Raw genomic sequence first — 23398 nt, forward strand, 5'->3', positions numbered from 1 at the left:
TAGGGTTTACATCCATTTTTCAAATTCTGAAAATGTATTTGAGGATACATTTATTTCTATACTGGGGGGGCCATTGAACGCACCGTTGTCGTGGCCGAGTGGTTAAGGCGATGGACTAGAAATCCATTGGGGTCTCCCCGCGCAGGTTCGAATCCTGCCGACAACGAACCTTTTCGTTTTGGTGATGGGACATATTTGTGCGGCGGTGGGAAACAACCAGAATGTAAACACCCGCCAACTAATGGTGTAATTAGCTGAAACAATAGTTTTTGCAACAGCTATACAACGGCACCGTACCCCGTGGTTCATGGCTTCCTTTGCTTTGCTATAATGTAGAAACACACGTTATTTTTTTTTTTTTTATGTTTATTTATACAATTTGTGAGCTGTCGGATTATCTCTTCCAACACATGTATGTCTTGTAAACATATGTTTCCTCACACAACTGTCCTCAATGTCCAAATGTTTTCCTGTAGGTAATCTGTGAAGGTGAATCAGGAATAAGTGCATTACACCGGCTCAAAGTGTTTTGAACAAGGATCTAATAACACTAATTCAACTAAGAAAGTACTGAAATATTGATGCGAATTATTCACCTTCAGTCGTCTGATATTAAACCTAGAGAAATCACAATCCTTATTTCAATGCATCCAACACTGACTCTCTGTGGTTGTATTTGATATTGATGTTTTTAATAAAAATAAAAGTCACACACACATTAACAGTTTTTTCATTGTTATATAATTGTATTCAACATAAAAGACTGTGGAAAACCCAGTACAGTTACAGCTGACAGATTTACAAATACTCAGCTGTTAGGACAAATACAAAATAAAGCCATTCATTCTCACAGTTACATGTTCAAAGGCAGAGTCTCGTTATGAACAGTTAAAAACCAAGACCATGTTGCTCAGTTAGGTTGATTTTGAACATATTTTACAAACCCAATATTAACCAAGTTGACATATGAACAGAGTTTTCATGCAATTCATCTTGTATGAATGGCCAAATTTTCATCAGCTTAAACAAGTTTAAAACAGTTCGAAAGTATCTGCAAGTTAATTCAATGTCTAACAGTAAAATTCATGCAACTTGAGATCCGATGGCGAGCATCTGTGCCAAAAAGCACTTATACCAGTTGAGACATGTAACCAACCGTGAAACCACTTCAGGCGAAACATTGGGAGGAGACGATATGCTCAAAGGTTTATTAAAAGTATTCTGTACATTTTCTAAAACAGCTCAATGACTTCAATGGAGTACTGTCCGACATCCTTCTTCACTTTCATCTTATTGAGCTCTTGGAGGCTGCCCTCGATCTTTCCAAGCTCAGATACCAGTCTCACCTGAGGACACAAGAAAGCCAGTTATTTCAAATTCTTTCCCAGATAACTTTTTTTTTTTTTTTTTTCTCTGATAAAATTGTTGCACTGATTGTAAACACCGTCTCTGCACAACTACAGAAACAAGAGTTACACAGAGTGAATATTATCAAACCAACATGCAGCCAGTTACAGAGCAGACAATGGGGAGACTGTTACCTGAGACTTAACAAAGCTGTGGAGGTTCAGCAGTAAGCCTTTGGCCTCTGGAGTCATCACCAGCACCGTGAAATGGGCGTCCAACAGCAAGCACACCCAGTCCATGATCTACAATCAAATGCAAAGGAAAACAGAGTTAGATGTGTAATCCTTCTCACAAACTGAGCTGTTTTATGGACTACAATTCACTGAAAATGTATTTTACTGCTATTATTGTTGGGAGTTTGTAAAGGGTTCAGTATATCATGATGGCAGTGCTTTTACGTGTCTGTTAGATATTAGAAGTTTATAAAAAAATATTGAGCAAACTAAAGATAAATGTGATTTTTTAAGATCAGATCATATTGATGGGATGATCACACTTGTTGTGCCTCCATGGACTGCATTTCTTTAAATCTATCTCAGTATAACTCTCCATCTCTTCACACTGACTTATGCACTAGTTAAAATAAAACTCTGTCAGCAGAGTGAAGAAATACTTTTTTTCTGCCTCCAGATCTGTCACAATGTGTCCTGCTGCGACAGCCACCACCTGCACCGATATATCAAGTGTGGGCCCCCTAATTATCTAGTTAGACATTGGTACAGACCTGAGTCAGACTCGGTGATCTCAGTCCATGCATCTGTGGGAAAGCATCTTGAGAATATTTTAGGTAGAGGAACTGCAGGTACTGGAGGAAAAGCTGATTGGATGAAAAAGACAATTAACACTTTAAATGCATGTTTTTTTTAAGCATCTTTGAAGAATCTTCCAAGGACAGAACATTAGACGTGTAACATAAATTTATCTACTTATCAGTGCTTTAATGTGAATAAACACAGACCACAGTCAGACACCGTGCATAAAGACTGAGGACTAAAGCGCTGGGAATTGGACCTACAGTTTACACATGATGAACTACATCAGCAACCTAAACAATCTGTTACTTACAACAACATGCTGGGAGGAGAGATCTTTTAGGTGTGGGAGGAGGAAAGTGTCGCTGTACGCCGTCTGCAGGATCTCATTTCTTTGCAGCTTGAGTTAAGAGTTTGTATTTTAACATTTCTCAGCTTTTTAACTTAAGCTTTAAGTTTTTTTTTTTTTTTTAATAATACACAACATGTGCAGAAACTAGAATAGCTGTCTCACAGACAGAATGGGGAAACGTTGTGTTTGAGCGACCGTACACTGGAAGGATACAGTAGAACAGCCTTGTGTAATCCCACTGGGCAGATCTGTCCTGATGGAGTTGAGGTCTTCTCTGTGTTTTCTGCTCTGGCCTTTACGACGGCACCACCTCCACTCAGGGCGTCTGAGCGGTCCTCGTCAGTGGAGGCGGGGCTAAAACCGTTCTGCAAGCCAACCTGGCCACGCTCCCTAGAGATGAGGGTTTCCATGAAGGAGATGCTGTCGGGCTCCAGGCTCGCTTTCTCTGCATCGACGTCCGGCATACTGCAAGATGAAGATAAAACACCACTGTTGTTCTGTGTTGCACCAAGTCAAGCTAATTATCAGATAATAAAAACACAAAACCACTTCTGTTAAATCATATGCAGGATGAGTGGCATCAAACTAAACATTCAAAACACCTGTTGAAGCCACTATTTGCAGACTTTTAAAAAATGTATTACGTTAGTGCCCCCCTGTGGTCATATCTAAAAGACAGTGGCAGAGACATCAGTTCATGCCTGTATCACAGTGTTGATTTTACCTGATGAAGGCCTTGAGGCAGGCACAGGTGACAGCCTCAGGGATGTCAGGGAAGAACTGCAAGCAGAGCTGACACAGAAAGTAATCCTTCCTCTCCAGGGCCAACAGCACAAGGTCAGGACACGTACTGTAGAAGATCATGATGGTAAATGGTCACATTCAACAGAAATTCATAATGTTTATTTATTCTAGTAGTCAATGTGGTCTTGGTCATTCAATTCATGTTTTCAATTGCAGTGCAAACCAGCTAGATGATGACATTTTGATTCAAATGCAGGGTTTGGTATTTACAAGAATATTAATGTCCAGAAATAGATTCTGCAGAATAATGACAGCTTGAATACAGTAGTTTTGAGATACAACATTTTAATCCTTCAGTTAACGTCTTGCCTAACTGACCTGTGGCAGAGGCACTGAGTGTGCACGAGTTGTGCCAGGGTGCTCGGGGTGTAGAAGGCTGGATCAGCCAGGCTCCGGGACACAAGGATTGATACTAGCTGCCCCATAGAGGGCTGTAAGTCCTGGATGTCTGATCGGGAAAGAAGCCCCTCCACTTCTTTCTGGACATCTTCTACTGGTGCTGTCTACATTGGGAAAATAAGATATTGTGTTCATTATTAAATGTCAGAATCTGTCCACCGTGTTATGTGGACACAACAAGCTAGAGAGCCATGAATAATCTCCTTTTTACCTTGATGAGCGCCAGAACTTGGTCAGTTGTTAAACAAGGTGTTGACTGAGTCTTACGGTTTGTTCTCTGCATGGAAAAGAGAGTCAAATTCATTTGGGTTGCCGTTAGAGATAAATCTACACATAAAGTAACAAATCCTAAACAACACACTACAGCAGCCTTGTAGTATTATACATTTTTCTATTGCCAAGTTACATAACTTTGAACATTTTGTGAATGATGCACCACCAGGCAGCAACGTATGTAAATTTCATTTGGAGGTTGTGCTAATCAGAATAATGAATGACTTTTTTTTTTTTTTTTTTTTTTTTTTTTTAAAAATACACACCATTGGTCTGATAAACACTGTAAGTGAGTTTTCAAGGAAAGAGTGTGGTGTCGATGCACTTGCAATTCATGCAGCAAAAAATTCTGGCCTCACTGTATCTAAGTAATTTGCCTTATTTTGTCTTGAAAACTCATTTCAAAAACACAGTTATGCAACAAACCGTCTTTCTGGTCTCCACAGTTCTAGAGGGCTGAGCTTTCTCTCCGTGCAGAAGGTTATTCCAAGATGGTACAGAAGCTGGAGATTTGGACTCTGTGGCAGTTACAAAAACACACTCTATTGATCAAAAACAAACTTTTTCCACACAGACATGACTATTAGTGCTGCACACTCAGTTAAGATAACTGAGCACATGAATGAATATGCATCATACAGTATATTGTTGCTGTATTAATTATCAGGAATACAGGTTTTAAAGGTCTGTGTACAGGTTTGTAACTTGTGTCTGTCATTTGCTTTTTGCAGTTGCAAAACGTCACAGCAGGATAAGATAAGATTGTTTTAGCTCACCTTCAGTCTTGGCCTGCTTTAGTTTCCCCAGTGCGGAGGCCAGGCAAGATTTGGGGCAGACAAAAGGTATAACAGAGAGGGTTTTCCCATGTGGAATGAATAACTTGTTGGAATAACACCATAGCTGAATCAGAGAGAAAAGAAAAGAAATACAAATGGGAATTAATGGTGTAAGTAAACATAATAAAGGTACATACTGACTTCCCAGGGAGTCTATTTTAAAATTGTAAACTGCCATTAAGTTGTGAGGAGGGACAGTGAACCCTGTCACAGTGGAGAGCAGACACAATGCTCTACCAAAGTCATACAGTCCTCCATCAGCACCCAGCAGCTGGAAGGACAGGGAACCTTGGCCTGCAGTCATAACAAAGAGGTGAAGCCTGAGTGGGTGGGTACTTCTAACATTAGCAACAAAAGCTCATGAACACACAGGCATGCTGCTAACATGGCTAAAATAAATAAATAAATATTATCACTATATTGTTTCATCAGCTGGTCATAAAACAGAAAGATTAGAAATCAATCACCTTGATGGATTTTTTTAATTTAATGCACCAAAGGATCCCTACCTGCCCGTAGATTTTACCCGCCATCTCTTTTCCTGCCTGAAGTGTCTGGAAATTGGTATTCCAGATGCAGAGAAAGTCTGAAAAAAACAAAGACACAGCCATTCAGCAACCAACACACACTCACCTTAGACCCTGGAGTCACAGAGCTGCAAGTCATCATTCTAATACATTTAATCTGGAAACATGTTAAAATTACTGCACCTGAATTTCATTCACGTTTTAATAAACTGAACCTAGAAATTCATTTTCGTTTCAACAGACAAAATTCCCTGTTATCTTGGCACACAGCTCTGGGGCTGTGCACGTTGACTGACTACTGCAAGCCTCAGTGTGTGTCCCTGACAAACTTAATTTAGATGCTTAAAATGGTGCTTTTAGTGGAGTAAAAAAATGAAACAACCTTCTAGATACTTTGGCTAATTACATCTGAAAACCTCAAAACAGATATGTCTGAGTAGAGCACTTGTTGTCTTTATTGCAGGCAGGATAAATAAACCGAGTTTACCTTTCCCAGCTCCGGCAGAGGGGTGTGGGACCCCTACAACAGCTACATGGGCTTCATCCAGCATCAGGGCCGACGCTGCCTCCAGCAGGCCCTCGCCGACAGGAAGAGCCAGCAGCAGGCTGCGGGGAAGCGAAAGAACCTGAGTCCCTTCTTCTGTCCCCAGGCCCCGCACAGAGACTACACTCTGGTACACGTGACCGTTAGGGTCTGGGTGGCAGGAACATGAGGAGGCACAAAAAGTGAAAAGGAAGAGACGAGAGGGAGTTAATAATGGCGCTCCCACTTATCTTGCATGTAACATCTTGTGCAACACATTGTTTAAGTTAAAACAAACCTCAACAATTTTTGATGCTGAGTTTAGAGCGCATCATTTCATTAAAAGATCAGCAGTGATTGCACAACAAAGCGTCACAACCACAAAGTTCCCTCCTCAGTTCGGCAGCGACTGAATGAACGTTCACACATGAATTACTGAACCGATGATTGAATTAATCCTATAATACTTTATATGAAAGTGCATTAAACTCTATGTGAGCAAAACCACAACACAATGCTACATCCATTATTATGCTATTAGTACGCATGTCAATGTCTGCAGATAATAACACTGAACCAGGATCATTCACTTCTCTCTGCAGTAAAGCTGAAATGCATGGGGTCCCCCCTCCAAGGCTCATCTCCATTAGCAGCACCACTCTGTTAAAATGTGTGGAAACCAAAGCTACAGAGCACAAACTGGCAACAAATAGACTGAGTTTGGGAGAGCATCCTTTCACATGTGTCTTACTTTATTGCAATCCTCCTAAACACAAAGTGGTTAAGTTGCTGCCGTTCACTGGCACTGTCAGCAATTAAATGCTGTTTTCATTTTTTATTAGAAAATCTTATCACCTGCTGTGTTGAGCCCTTTTTAATTCCTGAGTCCATTAAACTCAGCCTGTGCTGTCAAGCACTGACACTAAAAATACTTTCACAGGAAATTCAGGCTTACAGAGATAAAGCAGGCGGATGTGTTTATCCCTGTAGGAGACAGAGAAGCTGAGCGGGGCGAGACCAGGCTCTTCTCTCTCCAGCCGGTACCTCTGTAGGGTGTTAGGGTTCAGTCTCTGCAGGTATATGAAATGATCTCCTTTCTGTGGGAAGACAGTGACAGACGTTCAAGGCATTTAGAATTACAGAAAACTAAGAGTTTAAGCTGATGAAGAACAAAAGCGGACAAAACCATTTTTGGTAAATCAGTCATTAAAATTCTTGTCATTCACATGCATTTCCATGCAGGCACATAAGCATGAACAATCTTTATGGCTTTGCACCATGATACAAGTCCAATAAATACTTTGAAATTGAATTAACTGAACCGAATCATAAGCTTTTGTGCCTTAAGTCAAGAGGCAAACATTTAAAATGATGTCACCTGTTCAGTTGTGAAGATGATAAACTGCTGTGTCTCTGCCACTATGTTGGTGCTCCACCTAAAGACAAGAAGAAGACTCATCAACACAGAACTAGAAATGACAGCACAGCACAAGGAATTACACTATTTCAATTTATTTCAACGTCAAATATGGGAGATGTAGCCCCATAACAAATGTCAGCAGCCGAAACGTGACACTGAGGCAGATTCTGAACTTTACTCTGAAGTTTGTAGGACAGGGGAATCACTGGGGGTGTGAGGCATAATGATGCTGACCTGATGGCCTCTTCTTGAGCCAGGACCTCTTCTATGGGCTGCTGGGGAGCAGAAAGTAGTGAGTCCAGCAGCCTCACTGCCCCTTTCTGGAACAAGACCACAGGCTCCCCTCCATGTACACACAGGACCCTCCAGACATCCGATGACACCTGGAGAAAATATATAACATAGGAGGCAGGAATGAGAATGTGTTCAGTTTGATCAACAATCAGTGCCGGCGGTTATAATAACATTTTTTGTTGGTTACACTGAATTTTACGTATGATACTCAGATTAAGGGACTTTTTAAAAGGAAAGCAGCAACCGTCTTGACTGTTAAATGTCCCAATCATGGGACTGTGCACTATGTCAGCAAAGGAAAAAAAGAAAACTTCTTTTCAAGTTCATGTAACCTAAGTTTAGCACAATGGAAATGTTCAAATGCAGTGGATGCAAAGTGTGTGAATACAAACATCCAGCATGCTTGGTGTGTGTCTCCTGAATATCCATACTCAGACTTACAGTTGCTTTGAAGGCCTTATCTAAGAGTAGGTCTTCTTCCTTCCAAATTCTGATAACCTTAAAGAACAAACACAAAGAAAAAAAAACATCATAATGTAACAGGTGTTTCTGAAAGCTCAGCTATGCAGAGACATTTAGGAGCAAAGCTGATTTATTAAAATACACATTTGTTTATGTTCAGTGACCAACTCATGCTGAATTACATTGGTCAAACCTTAAAAAGTAAGAAGCTTTCGTGGTGAATCAGCACAACAATATGGATGAGAAAGACTGATGATGCAAACCTGGTAAACAAGTGGATGAAGGAATGCAGTCATGCAAAATAAAGTAATAAACACAGCTCAAGTTTATTGAAAAAGCAAATTTTCAGTTGTTGCTTTTGCAATAAACTTAGTGATGGTATCTTTACTTATGGAAAAGGAAAACAACTTGGGTTGGTCGGTTCACGTTTGACCAATTGCAATCTTCAGCGGGGCTCAAGGCACAAGAATGGCTCGGAAAGTCTACCTTGTTGTCTGAGACGGCCACATATTCCTTGGTTTGTGGGTTGAAGACTGCTGCACAGGTCAGACTCTGACCTAGTTTGACTGTCCAGCTGCCCAGCGGCTTCTGGTCTGACACCTGTCAGAGACAACAGGGAGGAACAATTAGTAACATCCCCATCCCTTTCTTAAATGCAAGGCTGATAGTGTCATAAAGTCCACCATGATAAATGGTGGCCTATAGCAACGACCACTCTCGTTCCTATGGTAACAATCAAACTCATTTTAAAAAAATCTGGTAGTTTTTTAGCTGGTCCAAACTGTTCGCTGCAACAATTATGAAAGAAGTTGAGAAGCCAGCTCTGAATCGTGACATTGATATTTGGTATTTATATATATATATATATTAGCTGCTAGATCATTAGCTAAATGCACACTGAACCTGCCAATCAGAAGTCAGGCGCTGGATATAGCTAACGTTAGCTAACCTGCCATGTCTGTTTTTGTCAACCAGCGTGAGTTCAGTCCAAACTGTTTGACCTTTACTGTCGCTTTTCACGTAAAATGAGTCAAAGTACTATCACAGCTGTAAAGTACGCTTTGACTTGTCTGGTGTGGTCGCTGTGGCTGAAAAGAGCCGATGGTGCCAACACGAGTTTTACAGGTCGCACTGATCAGCTGGCCCGGGTTAGCAGAGCCTCCTCAAAACAAACACGGAAACTCACTTTGTACAGTGTGACGGATCTGGTCGAGTCTGTGACCACGACATGGTCGCTGTCTCTCTCCTGTTCGATGCCCTGAATGCATGAATGTGACAGATTTTGTGCTGGAACGAGTCCGCACAACGTGTAACCCTCATACAGCGCGGCCATGCTGGACGAGAAGAAAGCTGAACTCGAAGGATATCGCGAGAATAGACGAACGCAACCCGGAACCACGCTGCTAACTGCTGCTGCGCCTGCGCCTGGAGGATGTTAAAAGTTGTTCCTGCTGTACATTGTTAGGGAATACCATGCTCATCTTATTCCAGTTCTGCATTTCAAATATTCAGTCACGAAACTCAATGTTATTTTATCATTGTAGAACATGAAAATATTCTATATTTCGTTATGTAGCCTACTATTGTATATAACTTTAAGCCAATTTTCCCAAACTTCAGAGTGACATAATGTGTGTAATTGGAAACTTTGGAATTTCCACAAACATTTTCAATAAATTGTAAAATAAAATAAAATTTAAAAATATAATAATAATAATAATAATAATAATAAAAACATGCTAATCCAAACCAAAACCCAATAAATCTCCTGTAGAGTGAACTATCTGTAACATGTTCTGACTTATTCACTGCTATTAGCAAAGCTTTTGAACATTACAACAACCTAAAAATGTTCATACAGCCAATGAGCTATGTTTTGCGCAGCAACTCCTTCACAGACAAACCCACAGAAAGAACATTGCTGTCCAGTGAACTGCTCCCATTACTAAAAAGGGCTGTATTGCAGATTTTGCAGGATTGTGATATTGGGCATTCATCTGAACTATGCATATCTGTGTGCCTGTTATATTCATAAGATTTATGATTATGTTGCATTCTTTTTGAAATTGTGTCATAGTTTCCAAATTTCTACATATTGCACACCTATAACAATTGTAAGCTTGGTAAAAAGTAAAACTCATGTTTATGTATGGGGCTAAATCACAGTGGATGTCTTCACATTTTGCTAAAGGAAGTGTTTGTTTGTGATTATGGATCATAGGACAAGTTTGTGGGAGGTTGATGACATATGTGCTGTCGTAACTCTTGGTATCAACTGTTTGGTGCAGGGGAAGACAAGAAAAATAAGTGTGAGAGACCATAGTAACCCGGTAAACACTCCATGAACGCCTTGTGGATCTCATGCTCATTCACATTTTGAAAGGTGAAGTAGCAGAATAACACACATGGTTATATTTGTGGGAACAGTGTTACATACAACAAAAGGACCGTTTGAGTTAGACCATATTCTTTAATTTGAGAGACCAGAACACACGTTCCACATATTCCATAATACAGTGGCTTAATAGTCATCAGAGAAGGGATCTGCTCCTGTTTCAGCACTGTTCGATTTCTGATGGAAGCGAACCTGAATGAAGTGTATAATTAACCCCGCTGGGCTCTAGAAAGACAGACCGACACACACACACACACACACACACACACACACACACACACACACACACACACACACACACAGATACATAGAAGTGGTTAGTATTGGTGAATTTTCTGTAATAGATGGACAGTTCCCTAATACTAGAATGTTTTTTCACAGGGAAAACCTCTGAACTATGATTTCACACTGTGAGGTTGAGGGATGATGGTAAGGTGACAGATGTACATACATACCCAAATAAAATAGAATATGAAACTTTTATGATATATTAAACATTCCTTACCTTCAAAGCAATCAGGTATTTTGAGTTTTCCATCGATGCACTGGGTTGGCACTGCATAGCCACATTTCCTGGCTTTGTTCATGCAGTAGACTGAGACAATTTCTTTGTGTAAGACTCTGTTAGGTTGCAAGTCGCCGATCCAGAGTTTGCGTCCATTGTATAATATCCTTCCTCTCTTTATTCCAACGCTGCAAGGAGCTATAAGTCACAAGAAGTAGAAAAAATATTATACTGGAAAAATAGTATTGTACTGTTTATTTATTTATATATTTATTTTGAAGCAATAAACCTAAAAGCAGATCAGGTGACACATAAATGCTAAACTCTGGGCCCCATGGGTTGCTTAAATCATTTGGTATCTAACAGGTTATTTTATTGTACTATAGCTAATTCAGCACAGGGTCTGGATGTCTGATAATTTGTTCCACATACTGTTATCCTTAAAAGTAGTTCTATAGATCCGTCTATCATATAAAGACTTCTGTAACAGTCAACACAGGCAAAAAATGACCCATAGGATTCAAATAAAAATGCAAGTAAAAGTAATGGGTTGGACTGACACCTGAGGAGCACCAACAAAAGTCACGGGGAAAGATTGGGAACAGGAATTCATTAATTCAAAGTGGGAAAATTAATCTCCTATGCCATGAAGCTATAAAGCTAAGCCATAATACTATAAAGCTAAACTCATTAAAAAAATATACAAAAAGATAAAGAAAAAAACTGTATGTATACCACAAGCATGTCTGATAGTCAGTCAGCTATCACCTAAATGTGTAATGTAAAATGACTGTAATATACCCTTGCAGGATGGTTTTTCAGACCACTCCCCGTTCTGCTGACAAACAATCTGCAGGCTTCCCTCCAGTGCATAGTCTCCTTCGCAGCCATATTTGACTGTTTCCATGAATTCAAAGTCTCTCTGCTCGTTGTTTGACTTGAAGCCTTTTTTGATGTTCTCTGGCGGACGGCAGGTCACCACTGCAAAGGAACAAATTCAGTGCGGTCATTAGAGAGCCTGCTGGAGAAAATGTAGAGATCATGTGGTTTTTCTGTTTGGACAACTTGGTTGCTACTTATTCCATGGTGCTGCTGGTGGGAAGTATATTGGATTATTTCCCCTGAACCAAATGTGGTTCAATTCAGTCTAATTCATTATAATGTGTTATCCTCTTCAGCTCTTACTGTTGCATAATGATGACCTTCTTACTGGAAGAAAGTGTTTTCTTTCCCACAGTAGAATGAGAAATCCTCTAAGACTTTTTCATAGATTGTTTTGTCTGTCTCGACATACACAGCAGAGACTTGCCTATGACCCTCAATGGCACATAGAACAACCTTTTGAGATCTCATATGGTATTTTCCAAAAAGACATACAAATGATGATTAATAAATTCATTGAACCAACCACTATTTGAGGATTTTGAGGATAGAGTACTGTTGAATATTTCCAAATCATCAAAATGAGAATTTCTGCTGATAATCTGTTGTCTTCTATGTGTGGTGTGTGTAAGAAAAAAAAAAGAGAAATTTGAACATTCACAATTGTATGAAATCTGGTTGTTGCGTCCACTGATGTTCTAGTGTGTTTGTCCTCTAAGTCTGTTGCCGGTCTGTCATAGCACTCCCACTCCCTTCATTCCCTAATTGGGTGCCCGGACCATCTCATCTGGAGCTTGTGCCAGATCACTGTCAGCTGTTTATGACTTGTTCATCAGTGGACATCTATATCAGCCTCCCACTACTGGTGTTCCTGGCTCTCTGGCCACCAAGCTGCCTATAAATCTGTTGTGCTGTTGCTGTGGTTGCTGCTTGGGCTCTTGTGGGTAGGACTGTCTTTTGTTTCTGTTGCAAGCAACATTATTAATGCAGAAGAAGCTTTATTTCTCATGTTTTTTGGCCAGACAGGGAGGTTAGAGATTGTCTTTTCGTTTGACTCTAATCTAAGTCACTCAGGAGTTTTATTTCCTCGCTGGCATGGGGGAGGTTTTGTTTGTTATTCTGGGCTTTAGACCCCAACATTTCTTGCTTCCAATAATCTTATGTAAGTTGTTTGTTGCATTCGCTACATCTGTTACTCTGATAATAAATACCAACCCCTGCTACTTTACTTTTGTTATGGTTTTTAGGCTAACCTTGTGAACTTCATGTTTTTCCCTGTGTTCCCCTGGATGTTTTCTTCAGTGGGTCGCGACACTGGGAAAACCACATATGTGGACCTTGTGCTGGGATTATTTCCTCATCTGCTAATGCTGATGAGGAAATGGTGAACTGTGAAACTGTGAAAGTTGGAACAGTAAATACATCTTAGAGTGCGTATTTCATACCTCGACATTCAGGCATCTTGGTCCAGGTGCCACTGACTGTGCACTCTGCTCTTGCGTTGCCAAACACTACATATGGAGGCAGGCACTTGTATGTCCCTGTGACGCCGTAATCAGTGGTGTTCCCGCTTATCAGCTTGTCATAAATTATTAGCCCAAACTTTGGGATTGGAGCAAGACCACAAGTCAAAGCTACAAAAGAGGAGAGAGAGAGTACGCCAGTTTATATGTATTGGTGTTTACAAGCTTGTACTTGTATTTGACTATTATAGCTTGTTTAGCTTTACGACAGGACAAACTGAGTTATAACTTTGTTGTGTTCTGTTTCTAGATAACAAGTACAAATGTTTTTGGCTTAATAATGTTTTTATTTTATTTGAGAGCAACTATATAATTTCTGTGTTTTGCTTCCTTTTTTTTTTTTTTTTTTTTTTTTTTTTTTTACAGTGGCTTACATACCCTTGCACTCTGGCATTGGTGCGCTCCATGTTGCATTGGCTTGGCACACAGCACTACTGGCTCCAATCAAGACATACCTGTGCAGAGCAGCCATACTGTTAATTCAGTTCATGTTGAGATTACAAAGATATTCACAAGATACTTGATAATGAGGGTGAATATACTTGAAGCGAAAGGAAAATAAAATGAAACTCGCATGCATAAAATAGTTGAACAGATTATTCTGACTTTATTGGTCACCTCATACAATTGTCAGTAAAGTAATCTGGTTTCAGTAGATAGTTCTGTCATGGCTTAAATAGTCAGTGTCACCTATATAATCAATGACACTAGCGTTAACTTGCCTTGGCACTTGGTTGCAAGCAAAATTAGACAAGCAGCTGTTTGCTGATTTGTTATGGACTTCACTAATGGGTATAATTAGGTGGAGTATGATTTTTGTATTCAGAACTTTCAGATTTAGTCACAAAGGTTGGTCTTCACACTGTGCTCACAGGGTGATGCTAGTTGCCTACAACCTACTAAACATGCTTTATATTATCTAGTAGATAGAACTATGTGTAAAGCACAGAAGGGTGGCTGAGAGGACAAAGGATGTCTGCATATCAACAAGTCTCGTCCAGGTTTATTAGCAGATTATCCCCAAAGTTATGAAAGATGTCACACAAAAAAAATCAACAGGATGTTCTCTTGTGTTACCCTTCATTACAAGTGTAGTTGATGGTACTCTTGTACACTGTGTCCTCATAGTACAGTTCTCCATTAACCGGTGCATCAGGATAGGGACAGTGCTTTGCTGCAGAAGAGAGTACAGTAGAGAGCACATGTGTAAATAGGAGTTCTTGCTATTCAGTTTTTATTAATAATGAAAACAACTACATGTGTGCTGACCCTGCTGGAGTTAGATACAGCCTTAATGTAGTCCACAGTATACAAGAGAAATAAAACAGTAACAGTATGTGATTACCTAGATATTTATAATACAAATAATCACAGAGTATAGAAATCAGTGTGGTACTAACATTTCACATTGATTCACATGTTTGAGAAATATTCTTCCTAAAATCTACGACAGTAGTGCATTTTTTTCCATGTTGCATCAAGAGGTGAAATATGATAAAACATAAAATAAGACTTAAAAAAGCCTTCATTCATCATATAACTTAAATTACAATCAACCATGTTGCTATTAAACTTCTAAGTCTCCTTAAAAATATAGATTTCTCCTAGAAAATGAGTTTCCTGTTAAATACGGGAAATGGCTCAAGTGTATAAATCTGCAGTACAAGATGTTCTGTCACAAGACCTTAAGTTCTCAGTAGAATAACGGAGACCCACGTATGCATATTAATTTGGTTTTTGTCCACTGTCCACTTGCACCACAAACAATTGTCCGAGGGCCCGACACAGGACTGTATCCCTGTTTACAGGACAGCACCAGCTCTGCACCAGGGTTAAAGTATCTCTGGATCCCATCCATCTCGATGTTGGCAGCCAACTGGGGCCTAAAACACACTGCAAGGACACATGGATTTAATGCACAGACTCTCAAATTGGAAAAATATTCCAACAGATTTACATTATCCAGTCACCTAAGGTTATTTTTTGCAAAATTCCCAACGAACTTACCCTGTTATTATAACACTGTGAGCTAATGAGCATCTGGGTTATTAGCACAGGAATGAACCATTCTTAAAATCTTGAGTGTCATGCAGTCTGTAGTTATGTGTGCTGACTCTGAAATAGAAGGAATTTGTGTTGCAATATGCGTGTGTGTGTGTGTGTGTGTTTTTCAAATTACGCCATTTAGCAAGTATACTGTATTTGCACGCAACGGTCAAGTCAGCATGATTATGCTGTTTTCCTATTAAAGAAATCTCCTGTCAACAAAAGAAAATTAACTCAATCTCTATTTTAATGCAGCTAATTAGAGCTATATTTACTGGAAGCCAATCATTTTGAAGACATGTAGCTCCCTTCAGGGCTATATTTGGTCCACTTGTCCTTTTAACCTTTGGAGATTCGCCAATAGATTTGACAGAAAATCAGTAATGTTAAATGTGAATTTCCCATTAATATCAAATATAAAATTAAATGAAAATGAAAATCTGTTTCTGAGTTTAAATGTGTTATATGGACAGAGCAGAAAAGAAACCCTCTTCTGTCAGCTTCTTGTCAGGGGAACAACAGGATCAAAACAAACCATTTCAAACACCAGATGAAATGAGGATGAATGGCTTGTACTTTAAACCTAAACATGATCATTTCTACTTAAACAGATGCCTTAAACAAAAGTCTAAATCTTGTAAGATATTGAGGTTGAACAGTGAAATAATAAATGTGCACATATGCAGCAAATACCATTGTCTTCTTCGGATGTCACGGTGGTGAAGAATACAAATGGGCATAGCAGAAATAAAGTCCACATGTGTTCCATCCTCGTCTGCGGTCTGTGGTTCAAATACTAAATCTCTGTCTCGCCTCTCGCTGCTGTTTGTGCTTCTCTGAAAGTAAACAGATAAGAGCAGTATGAAGTCACTGCTCCCTGCGGATCTTTGTTTTGTTGTCCTTTTTTTTCTTCTTTCTGTTTGCAATAACAGATTGTAATTCATGTGACATTTAACTGGAAATGGGAAGCTCCAGCAGCGGACTTTCCCCTCACTGCTGCAACATCATGAAACAGGAATAAAATATTTTTTGGGTTTGTTTTGTGTTTTGTAGACCTTGTGTATTTAGCCGTCTCTTACTTGACTTTAAACCATTTTAACAGTCTTAACATAATGTGACAGAGATACATCAAAACAAAACTAATACAAAGGCATCAAGGGCAGTTAAAGCAATCTCAATACAAATATGCAGAAGAACAAATCTGCTGTTTTCTCTCCCAATCAAATTAAGAAACAGCTGACTGTACTTTTTACTGAATTACTCTAATGCCCCTTTTTTTTTTTTACTGTCAGTGGCTTCAGCTTATTAAAAATACAGCTGCCAGAATTTTGATAAAACTATTTGGTGTGACCCCAGATTTTTTTCAAATTCGCTAGACAGCTTTTTACGCCAGAGTTCATTCATGCACCTCAGCTATCCTGGTGTTAGAATAAACCGAGGATTTGATTTGTTTTATTTCGCTTTTAATTAGATTATACATCTGTAAAGGAGTTTCAGTTACTTGTGGGTTATAAATTGTTTCAAATATCAGCATATAAAAGGAGGCAGATGTTATTGAAAACTAATTTTCACAATTTTATCCACAATTACAACTATTATTTTATTGTTAGCTGAAAATGCCTTTCAAAATAAGAGATGAAGACGACCAAATAAACAAAGGTGGCCTCTGTCTGTTGTTACAGATTTATTAGTTGTGATCCAGTTAATCGTGTCCTGTTAATGTACACGGTGTTTCAGGCTCAGGTCATGCAGATCTCGCAGGGCTTGTGGGGCTTGCAGGAGGTGAAGCGGCACACATTGTGATTTCTGATGGAAGCGTTTTGGCCCTCAGGGTGTACTCCACTTTACCTGGTTCTAAAAGCAAGAAAAAGAGGGAGAGGGAGATATATCACTGTGGTCACAAAATATTTTGATATAACTGCACAGAAACATCACAAGTTTTCCAAAGACATCTGTAAATCATCTGACAGACCGATTACATAACATTTTTTTTTTTTAGGGAAAACACTGTATTGCTGCCAGTGAAAGCAGGCGGATAGTCGGGTAGGCTGTGCCCAAACTCTGCTCTGAAATATCTATAACACTTTGCACATTCAATATAAAGACTATGTCCTCCTGCCTAAAACATGAAAATGTATATGCATGTATAAGTTTTGCATCTTTACTTACTGTATGGTGTCTAAGTTTAAAACACATCTTCTCTATTGAAAGCATTAATTTCATCTTTGGGAAGTTGAGCACTGTTCAGTCTTTATTGAGCTGTAAAGGACTCACCCTCAAAGCATTCTGGGATGGGGAGGCTTCCATCATTACAGGTGCTGGCCACAGGATAGCCACACCTCTCAGCTCTGTTCAGACAATAGAAGGCAACATGTTCTCCGTGGAGGACTCTGTTGGGTTTCAGGTCTGCGATCCAGAGCTTCCTGGCATTGTAGAAAATCCGGCCCCTTTTGATCCCAACTGTGCAGGGAGCTGGATGGAAAAAGTTAAAGCAGACACTGCAAATCCAGTCAGCCGGATATAATATAACGATTAGTCTGATGCTCATTTGCTACAAAACTGAATCCAGACAAATTTAGCCTGCAGGTAGCTTTTAAGATCGAAATTTTCCCATGACTCACCTCTGCAGACTGGCTTGGAAGACCAGTTCCCCGTGTTTTGGCACTGTATCTCAGCCTCACCGTCCAGAACATAGTGCTCATTGCAGCCGTATTTAACCTTCTCCTTGTATCCATGTTGTCTCATCACAGCAAAGGTGATGAAGCCATTTGGTATATTTGTTGGAATGGGGCAGCTCACGTCTGGGAAGATCAAAAACAGGAGGTATTATGTAGTTGCACAGTTAGGCTGCACAAGACAGAAAAATGACAGAAAAATACACTAAAGGGGGAGAGATGGTTAAAGAATATGGAGAATATCGACATCCTCCGTGTACCTCGGCACACCGGTGGCTCAGGTACACTTCCATCAGCCATGCAGGATCCCCTCTCTTGACTTGGTGCTTTAGGTCGGTTACACTCGTATGTCCAGCTTTGCCCATACATGGTGGTGGGTCCAGTGACTGGCTTATCGTAGACAATTCTCCCATCTCTAGGTGGCTTGGGCAGAGGACAATTCACAGCTGGAAGGACAAAAAGTGATGGCGTTAACATTCAATCCGATGTGTTAGATGCAAAATCCACACTGAGCCTGCACACAGTTGTCAGTTTATTAGGAACTGTTGAAGACAAACGCAGTCTGCTTCAACAGTCCTGCAATAAATCCTCCCTCGTGAAGGGTGTGATGCTCAGTTTTTGGAGGATGGAGTTCGTGCTGCTGTCCAATTGTGTTCTGTGTTTCTGTTATTCAGCCCCCCATCGCTGATTTGAATGGGGTGGACAAAATAATGGAAACACCTGTCAACCGCAGCACAGTTCAACAACACCACAAACTGCAGGCACCAAAAATGAACCGCACTCAGAGATAAGTCAGACGTACTCTGTCCTCTGTTGACAAAGAGCAAGCAAAGTTCCTGTCAAAATAGAAGCTCAATGAATACAAAAATACAGTAAAATAATTAAGCAAATACAGGTGCGTTAATAAAAAGTAGGAGAACAGCCTCCTAATTAGATCAAAAAATGTTAATGGACTTCCTTTTTCACATTGCACGTAATGTGTAGTTGACGTTGTGTTTCCACTGAACACTGACTCTCTATTCAAACTTCCATATGTATATTTTCCTCCAGTACCTTTGCAGAGCGGTGGCTGATTGCTCCAGGTGCCATCATGTAAACACCGGCTTTCATTGGCTCCTACCATGACATACCTGATAAACAAAAGCTCATATCATTCTCACATAGTATATTAACTTCTATACAGTACATGTACATGTATATGTGTACACACACACTCTATAACTTCTTACTGTCATTCAGTCTTACCCATCGTCACATGTGAAGTTAAGCACACTCTTGAATGGAGCTTCTGTCCTCCCCTTCGCTAATGGCTGCAGAGGTCTGGGGATCGGGCACATCTTCGCTACAGAGACAGAAGATAAAGCAGTACTGACAACACTGAGTCTACGTCTCTGGGGGGTTAGACACACAGTGTAATAGTATAGTTGAGAAAATAATCAGCAGGACAATAGAAACATTTTCAAACTTGGATTAAATAAGAGAAATAGCTCATTTTAAGAAGTTTCTGTTCTTACACCGTCCACCACCATTAATGCAGAGATTTGAGAATACAGCCGTTAAAACTTTACTTCACATCTTTATGACCTCTTTCTTCCTACTGTTTCCATTTTACTTGACTTGACAAGAAGAAAATATTTTGCCTCATATTTTTTTAACCTTCTGCATCTATATTACAGTATATGAAGATATTCTAGGAAGAACAAAACATGTTATTATTTGTGATTTTGGTATATTGTTTATGACTTTTTTTTAAAAATAAAACTGTCTTAAGCTTGTGCCTTTTTGTGGTGTTTCTATATATTGTGAGTATATGAAAGATGTTTTTGTTCTTGTCATGGTGGAAAATCTGATGATACAGCATTTGGACCTCATCACATGACAGGTGAGACAGGAGAAGTTTATAATGGTGTAAAGTAAACCGTCCAACACAATGCAGTGATTTCTCCAGGGAGTGTGGGAAACATTATATGATTTTTTTTTAGAGGGTTGTCAGAGGCACAATACATTTTTAAGTGAATATTTGCCCCACTTTACTCATACGTTCTACTTTTAGGTGGCTCTAACAATTTAGAAATTACAGCTCCTCTATTGTTGCATCTCAGTGAGCAAGTCGACAACCTCTACAGTCTCGACTCACGGGAACATGCCAGGTTTGACTGCGTCCATTCTCCTGTGGCGGTGCAGGTTATCCGTCGAGAGGTGGTCGTTGAAGGCAAGTACCCCTGTTCACATGTGAGAGTCAGCTCTTCTCCAACCTCATACACACGTTTTAGGGTGGACTCATCAATCCCATCAGTGAGAGGTGGGCGGCTACACACTAGTTAAAGACACAATTCGACAAATGTACCTTATAACAGGCAGGATTCACAGCAATAATGTTTACATGTTGCAGCTAAATCCTTTTGACAGCCACACTATTCAACAAGTCATAATTCACTGTATAGATTAGCTGTTCTCGTTGTGAGTTGGTGTGAAAGTTGTGCACATTTTACTTTTGATTTAACACCATCAACTATCATGTGCATGAGGTGCATACGATACAAAAATGCAAACAAACAAATTTGACAGCAGGTCAAACAGGAATACTTGCAGCTCATTGGCATTAAGCACAAGGAATTCATTTCATGCTCATTATATAGATAAAGCAACTCTCCTGCTTCATTTTTTTTTACCTTTCTTAGATGTTGCAGTTGTGTAGAAAGCTACTTGGCAGAGGAGCAACAAAACCAAAGTTGGAGCCATCTTCTCGAAAGTAGAGTCTCCTCACTATCCCTCAGCATCTGGGTGGGTGGGGGGGGCATTAGGGGCACCATAAGGGCTGCTGGGTAATGGGCGCATGATTGCATGGTCCAATCAGATGTAGATCAGTGTAAGCTCCTATTGATTGAGTACAAAGGTCTTAACTCTTGCATATTTACCCAGAGTTGATCAATAACCTTGATTTGGTACAAGAGCTGCCTGCAGATATGAAGCGTGATATGAACTGATAAATAATGAGACACACACACACACAAACACAGTCTTGATGAGCAGTACTTCAAATATTTGACAGCCTTTTTTTTTTTTTTTTTTTTTTTTTTAGTAATGTTCAATTACTGCTCTAATGAAGCAGATAAACAGCACTACAACAATAATGTCAAATAACAGAGGGATATGCTCGATTGTCCACTCAGTAAGAAAATAGACACTCTGTGACCTGCAGAACCATAATCAACAAAATGATGCAATAACCTAACTGGGTGGAACGATCTGTTGATTCCCAGTAACGCTGTGTGTCCTTCATGGGCTGATTGTCTTGATGTGGCTTATTTAACCTGATATAATTTGCAAATATTTGTCTTGCACATAATGAGGTTTGAGATGGTTAGATGGCTGCTCTGCTGGTCAGTGAACCTACAGGAATCTGCAAACTCAGAAGAGTTGGTGAAGAAAATGTGAGAAAATGTTTAAAATGGGAAGAAGCTGAAGCAAAGAGCAGCAGCAGCAGCAGCAGCGTGTGGACGTTGGTAATCCAGTTAAAGACATATTCATAAATACAACAGAAGAGCTTTAAAAAAACACAACACAGCACATTATCAGAGACAAACAGGCTGCAGGCCTCAGTGGAATGTAAAACATTATTGATATTGATCCATAAAATACTCCACATAGGCTTCATGACAGTTTGCATCTCAGTATCAAAGGTTTGCATAAAGATAGTTACTCTTGTGTTATGGTTGTTTTGTATTAATCATGCATAATAGGTTTTAAGTATGTAAGTCTGAAACTAGCACAAAAACAGCTGAAGTCACTCAGACCCGACATTAATAAACCGCTGGGGCCCAACACGGTGAACACTTCCCACAGGGATCAGCTGAAAATGTGTAATACGCGTTTTTTTCCACACGATGACGCCGCCATCCCAGATTCCTGCAGCGACACCGGGGGCCTGCTCCCTCCCACAGCGGGTCCCGCTGCGTGACATCCGCCGGAGAGACGCGCAGGAAGCGGAGCGTCAAGTCACACAAAGGCACAGAGACCACGATCCGGAAGTGTGTCTTCAAAATAAAACAAGTAACGACCCCTTTTGGACAACTAGTAATATAAAATATAATATGAGATTTTTTTTGGTGCAATAAAAAAACTCAAATTTAGGTTTTTACATCCATTCTAGGCTGATATGTTCCTACCTTTCTCATTCACTTGATGAAAACACACAGAACGAAGCGTTGACATTCATTGTCATGTGGTTTCTCCAAAGAACTGAAAAAAATCCACATTGTTCAGTGTTTAAAAGTAGAAGGCTGAATATGTCGAAAGGTTTAATGGGTTCTTTTTGATGATTTAAAAGGTTGGTGGGTTTTGCTTTCATGCATTTTTTTTGACAAGGGCCTCTTTGTGACAGTGAATAAGATTAAAGGCTTCACAGATTCAGGCCTACACTGAGGACACCATGCACTGTTTTTTTTTAATGGCACTTTGAGGATTTTCAAATTATAACCCAGTTACACAATCAGCCGCCGGTTCATTAAGTACACTTCGCTAAAACACAAAGACCTAAATCCCATCTTCATGCAGTTTATATAATCCAGCTGGTGAATGAGTTTTACAGCTGTTGACTCAACTTTATGTTTCATTTATCCATCTGTAGTTTGTGGTGCTGCTGAATTGTCCTGCATTATAGCTACTGGGAGGTTTTTCTAATAGTTTCACTGGACACAATAACTGCAGAGGGATTCAAACATAGCATTGAAACTGAACTATTGTATTAAATTGCATTAGTCTGAACAGGGTATAGGCTATCTAATTATCTGAGGATAGTTTTCAACTACAAGCTGAGAGTTGCACACAGTATTACATATGTCATTTTGTAATGTTACTTTTCACTTTTAAAATAGACAAAACAAACTGGTCCAGCAGGTTCTCATATGAAAAAGAGTTTGTGTAATTATTTGAGAACACATGAATGAGGCAAAAATGTTCCTCTGCAGTGGGAGCTGCATTTCTGAAGTCTCTTCTGCACATAAACCTGTATCTGTATTCACTGAACCTGTATGGAAGAAAATAATGTGGATTCAAACTGTGGTCCCACTGTGCAGCCACAAGGTAAGAAGGGGTGGGGGGGGGGGGCTTTTACTTTGAAGGTGGGGCCGGATGTGGTGTCTGTCCACTGCGGCTAACTTGGAGCTGTCAGTGGAGCAGCCCAGTGGTGTGGACAGGCAGGGAAAGCCCTCAGACAGAAAGCAGGGTGTCTCCAGCGCAGACCGCCGCTCCGCTCTCTGCCGGCTCCGCACCGACGGACTGACACGCACCTGAAGACCGCGAAGGCACCGCCGCAGCAGCG

General features: G+C 40.0%; 3 protein-coding genes and 1 non-coding gene across 4 annotated transcripts; 1 reads left to right on the forward strand and 3 right to left on the reverse strand.

Annotated features, from left to right (window-relative positions):
* Positions 1-84: 84 nt before the first annotated feature.
* trnas-aga (transfer RNA serine (anticodon AGA)) lies at positions 85-166 on the forward strand. Its single transcript has one exon. It is a non-coding gene; the product is annotated as a tRNA-Ser (tRNA).
* A 548-nt stretch (positions 167-714) lies between these two features.
* On the reverse strand, positions 715-9402 carry nol11 (nucleolar protein 11). The gene is made up of 18 exons (XM_071505769.1): positions 9236-9402; positions 8536-8649; positions 8029-8085; positions 7528-7676; positions 7252-7309; positions 6829-6970; positions 5838-6044; positions 5333-5409; positions 4764-4887; positions 4414-4505; positions 3926-3991; positions 3634-3818; positions 3236-3361; positions 2725-2976; positions 2473-2551; positions 2132-2224; positions 1542-1649; positions 715-1346 (listed from the first exon to the last, which is right to left on the reverse strand). The coding sequence occupies exons 1-18, from the start codon at positions 9380-9382 to the stop codon at positions 1233-1235; spliced, it is 2190 nt and encodes a 729-aa protein (XP_071361870.1). The 5' UTR covers positions 9383-9402; the 3' UTR covers positions 715-1232.
* Positions 9403-10499: 1097 nt separating this feature from the next.
* On the reverse strand, positions 10500-16355 carry LOC139636611 (beta-2-glycoprotein 1-like). Its single transcript, XM_071504830.1, has 8 exons — positions 16094-16355; positions 15071-15247; positions 14432-14528; positions 13733-13809; positions 13277-13465; positions 11751-11930; positions 10950-11147; positions 10500-10669 (listed from the first exon to the last, which is right to left on the reverse strand). Exons 1-8 carry the CDS (start codon positions 16167-16169, stop codon positions 10605-10607), a joined length of 1059 nt encoding a protein of 352 aa, XP_071360931.1. The 5' UTR covers positions 16170-16355; the 3' UTR covers positions 10500-10604.
* Positions 16356-17069: 714 nt separating this feature from the next.
* LOC139636610 (beta-2-glycoprotein 1-like) lies at positions 17070-23325 on the reverse strand. The gene is made up of 9 exons (XM_071504828.1): positions 23192-23325; positions 20748-20952; positions 20213-20392; positions 19321-19417; positions 19129-19205; positions 18336-18521; positions 18022-18201; positions 17675-17872; positions 17070-17254 (listed from the first exon to the last, which is right to left on the reverse strand). The coding sequence occupies exons 2-9, from the start codon at positions 20815-20817 to the stop codon at positions 17145-17147; spliced, it is 1098 nt and encodes a 365-aa protein (XP_071360929.1). The 5' UTR covers positions 20818-20952; positions 23192-23325; the 3' UTR covers positions 17070-17144.
* Positions 23326-23398: the final 73 nt, after the last annotated feature.

The sequence above is a fragment of the Trachinotus anak genome, unplaced genomic scaffold (assembly GCF_046630095.1).
Source record: "Trachinotus anak isolate AG129_WGS33_773 ecotype Australia unplaced genomic scaffold, CSIRO_AGI_Tana_v1 ptg000019l, whole genome shotgun sequence".
Lineage (NCBI taxonomy): Eukaryota > Metazoa > Chordata > Actinopteri > Carangiformes > Carangidae > Trachinotus > Trachinotus anak.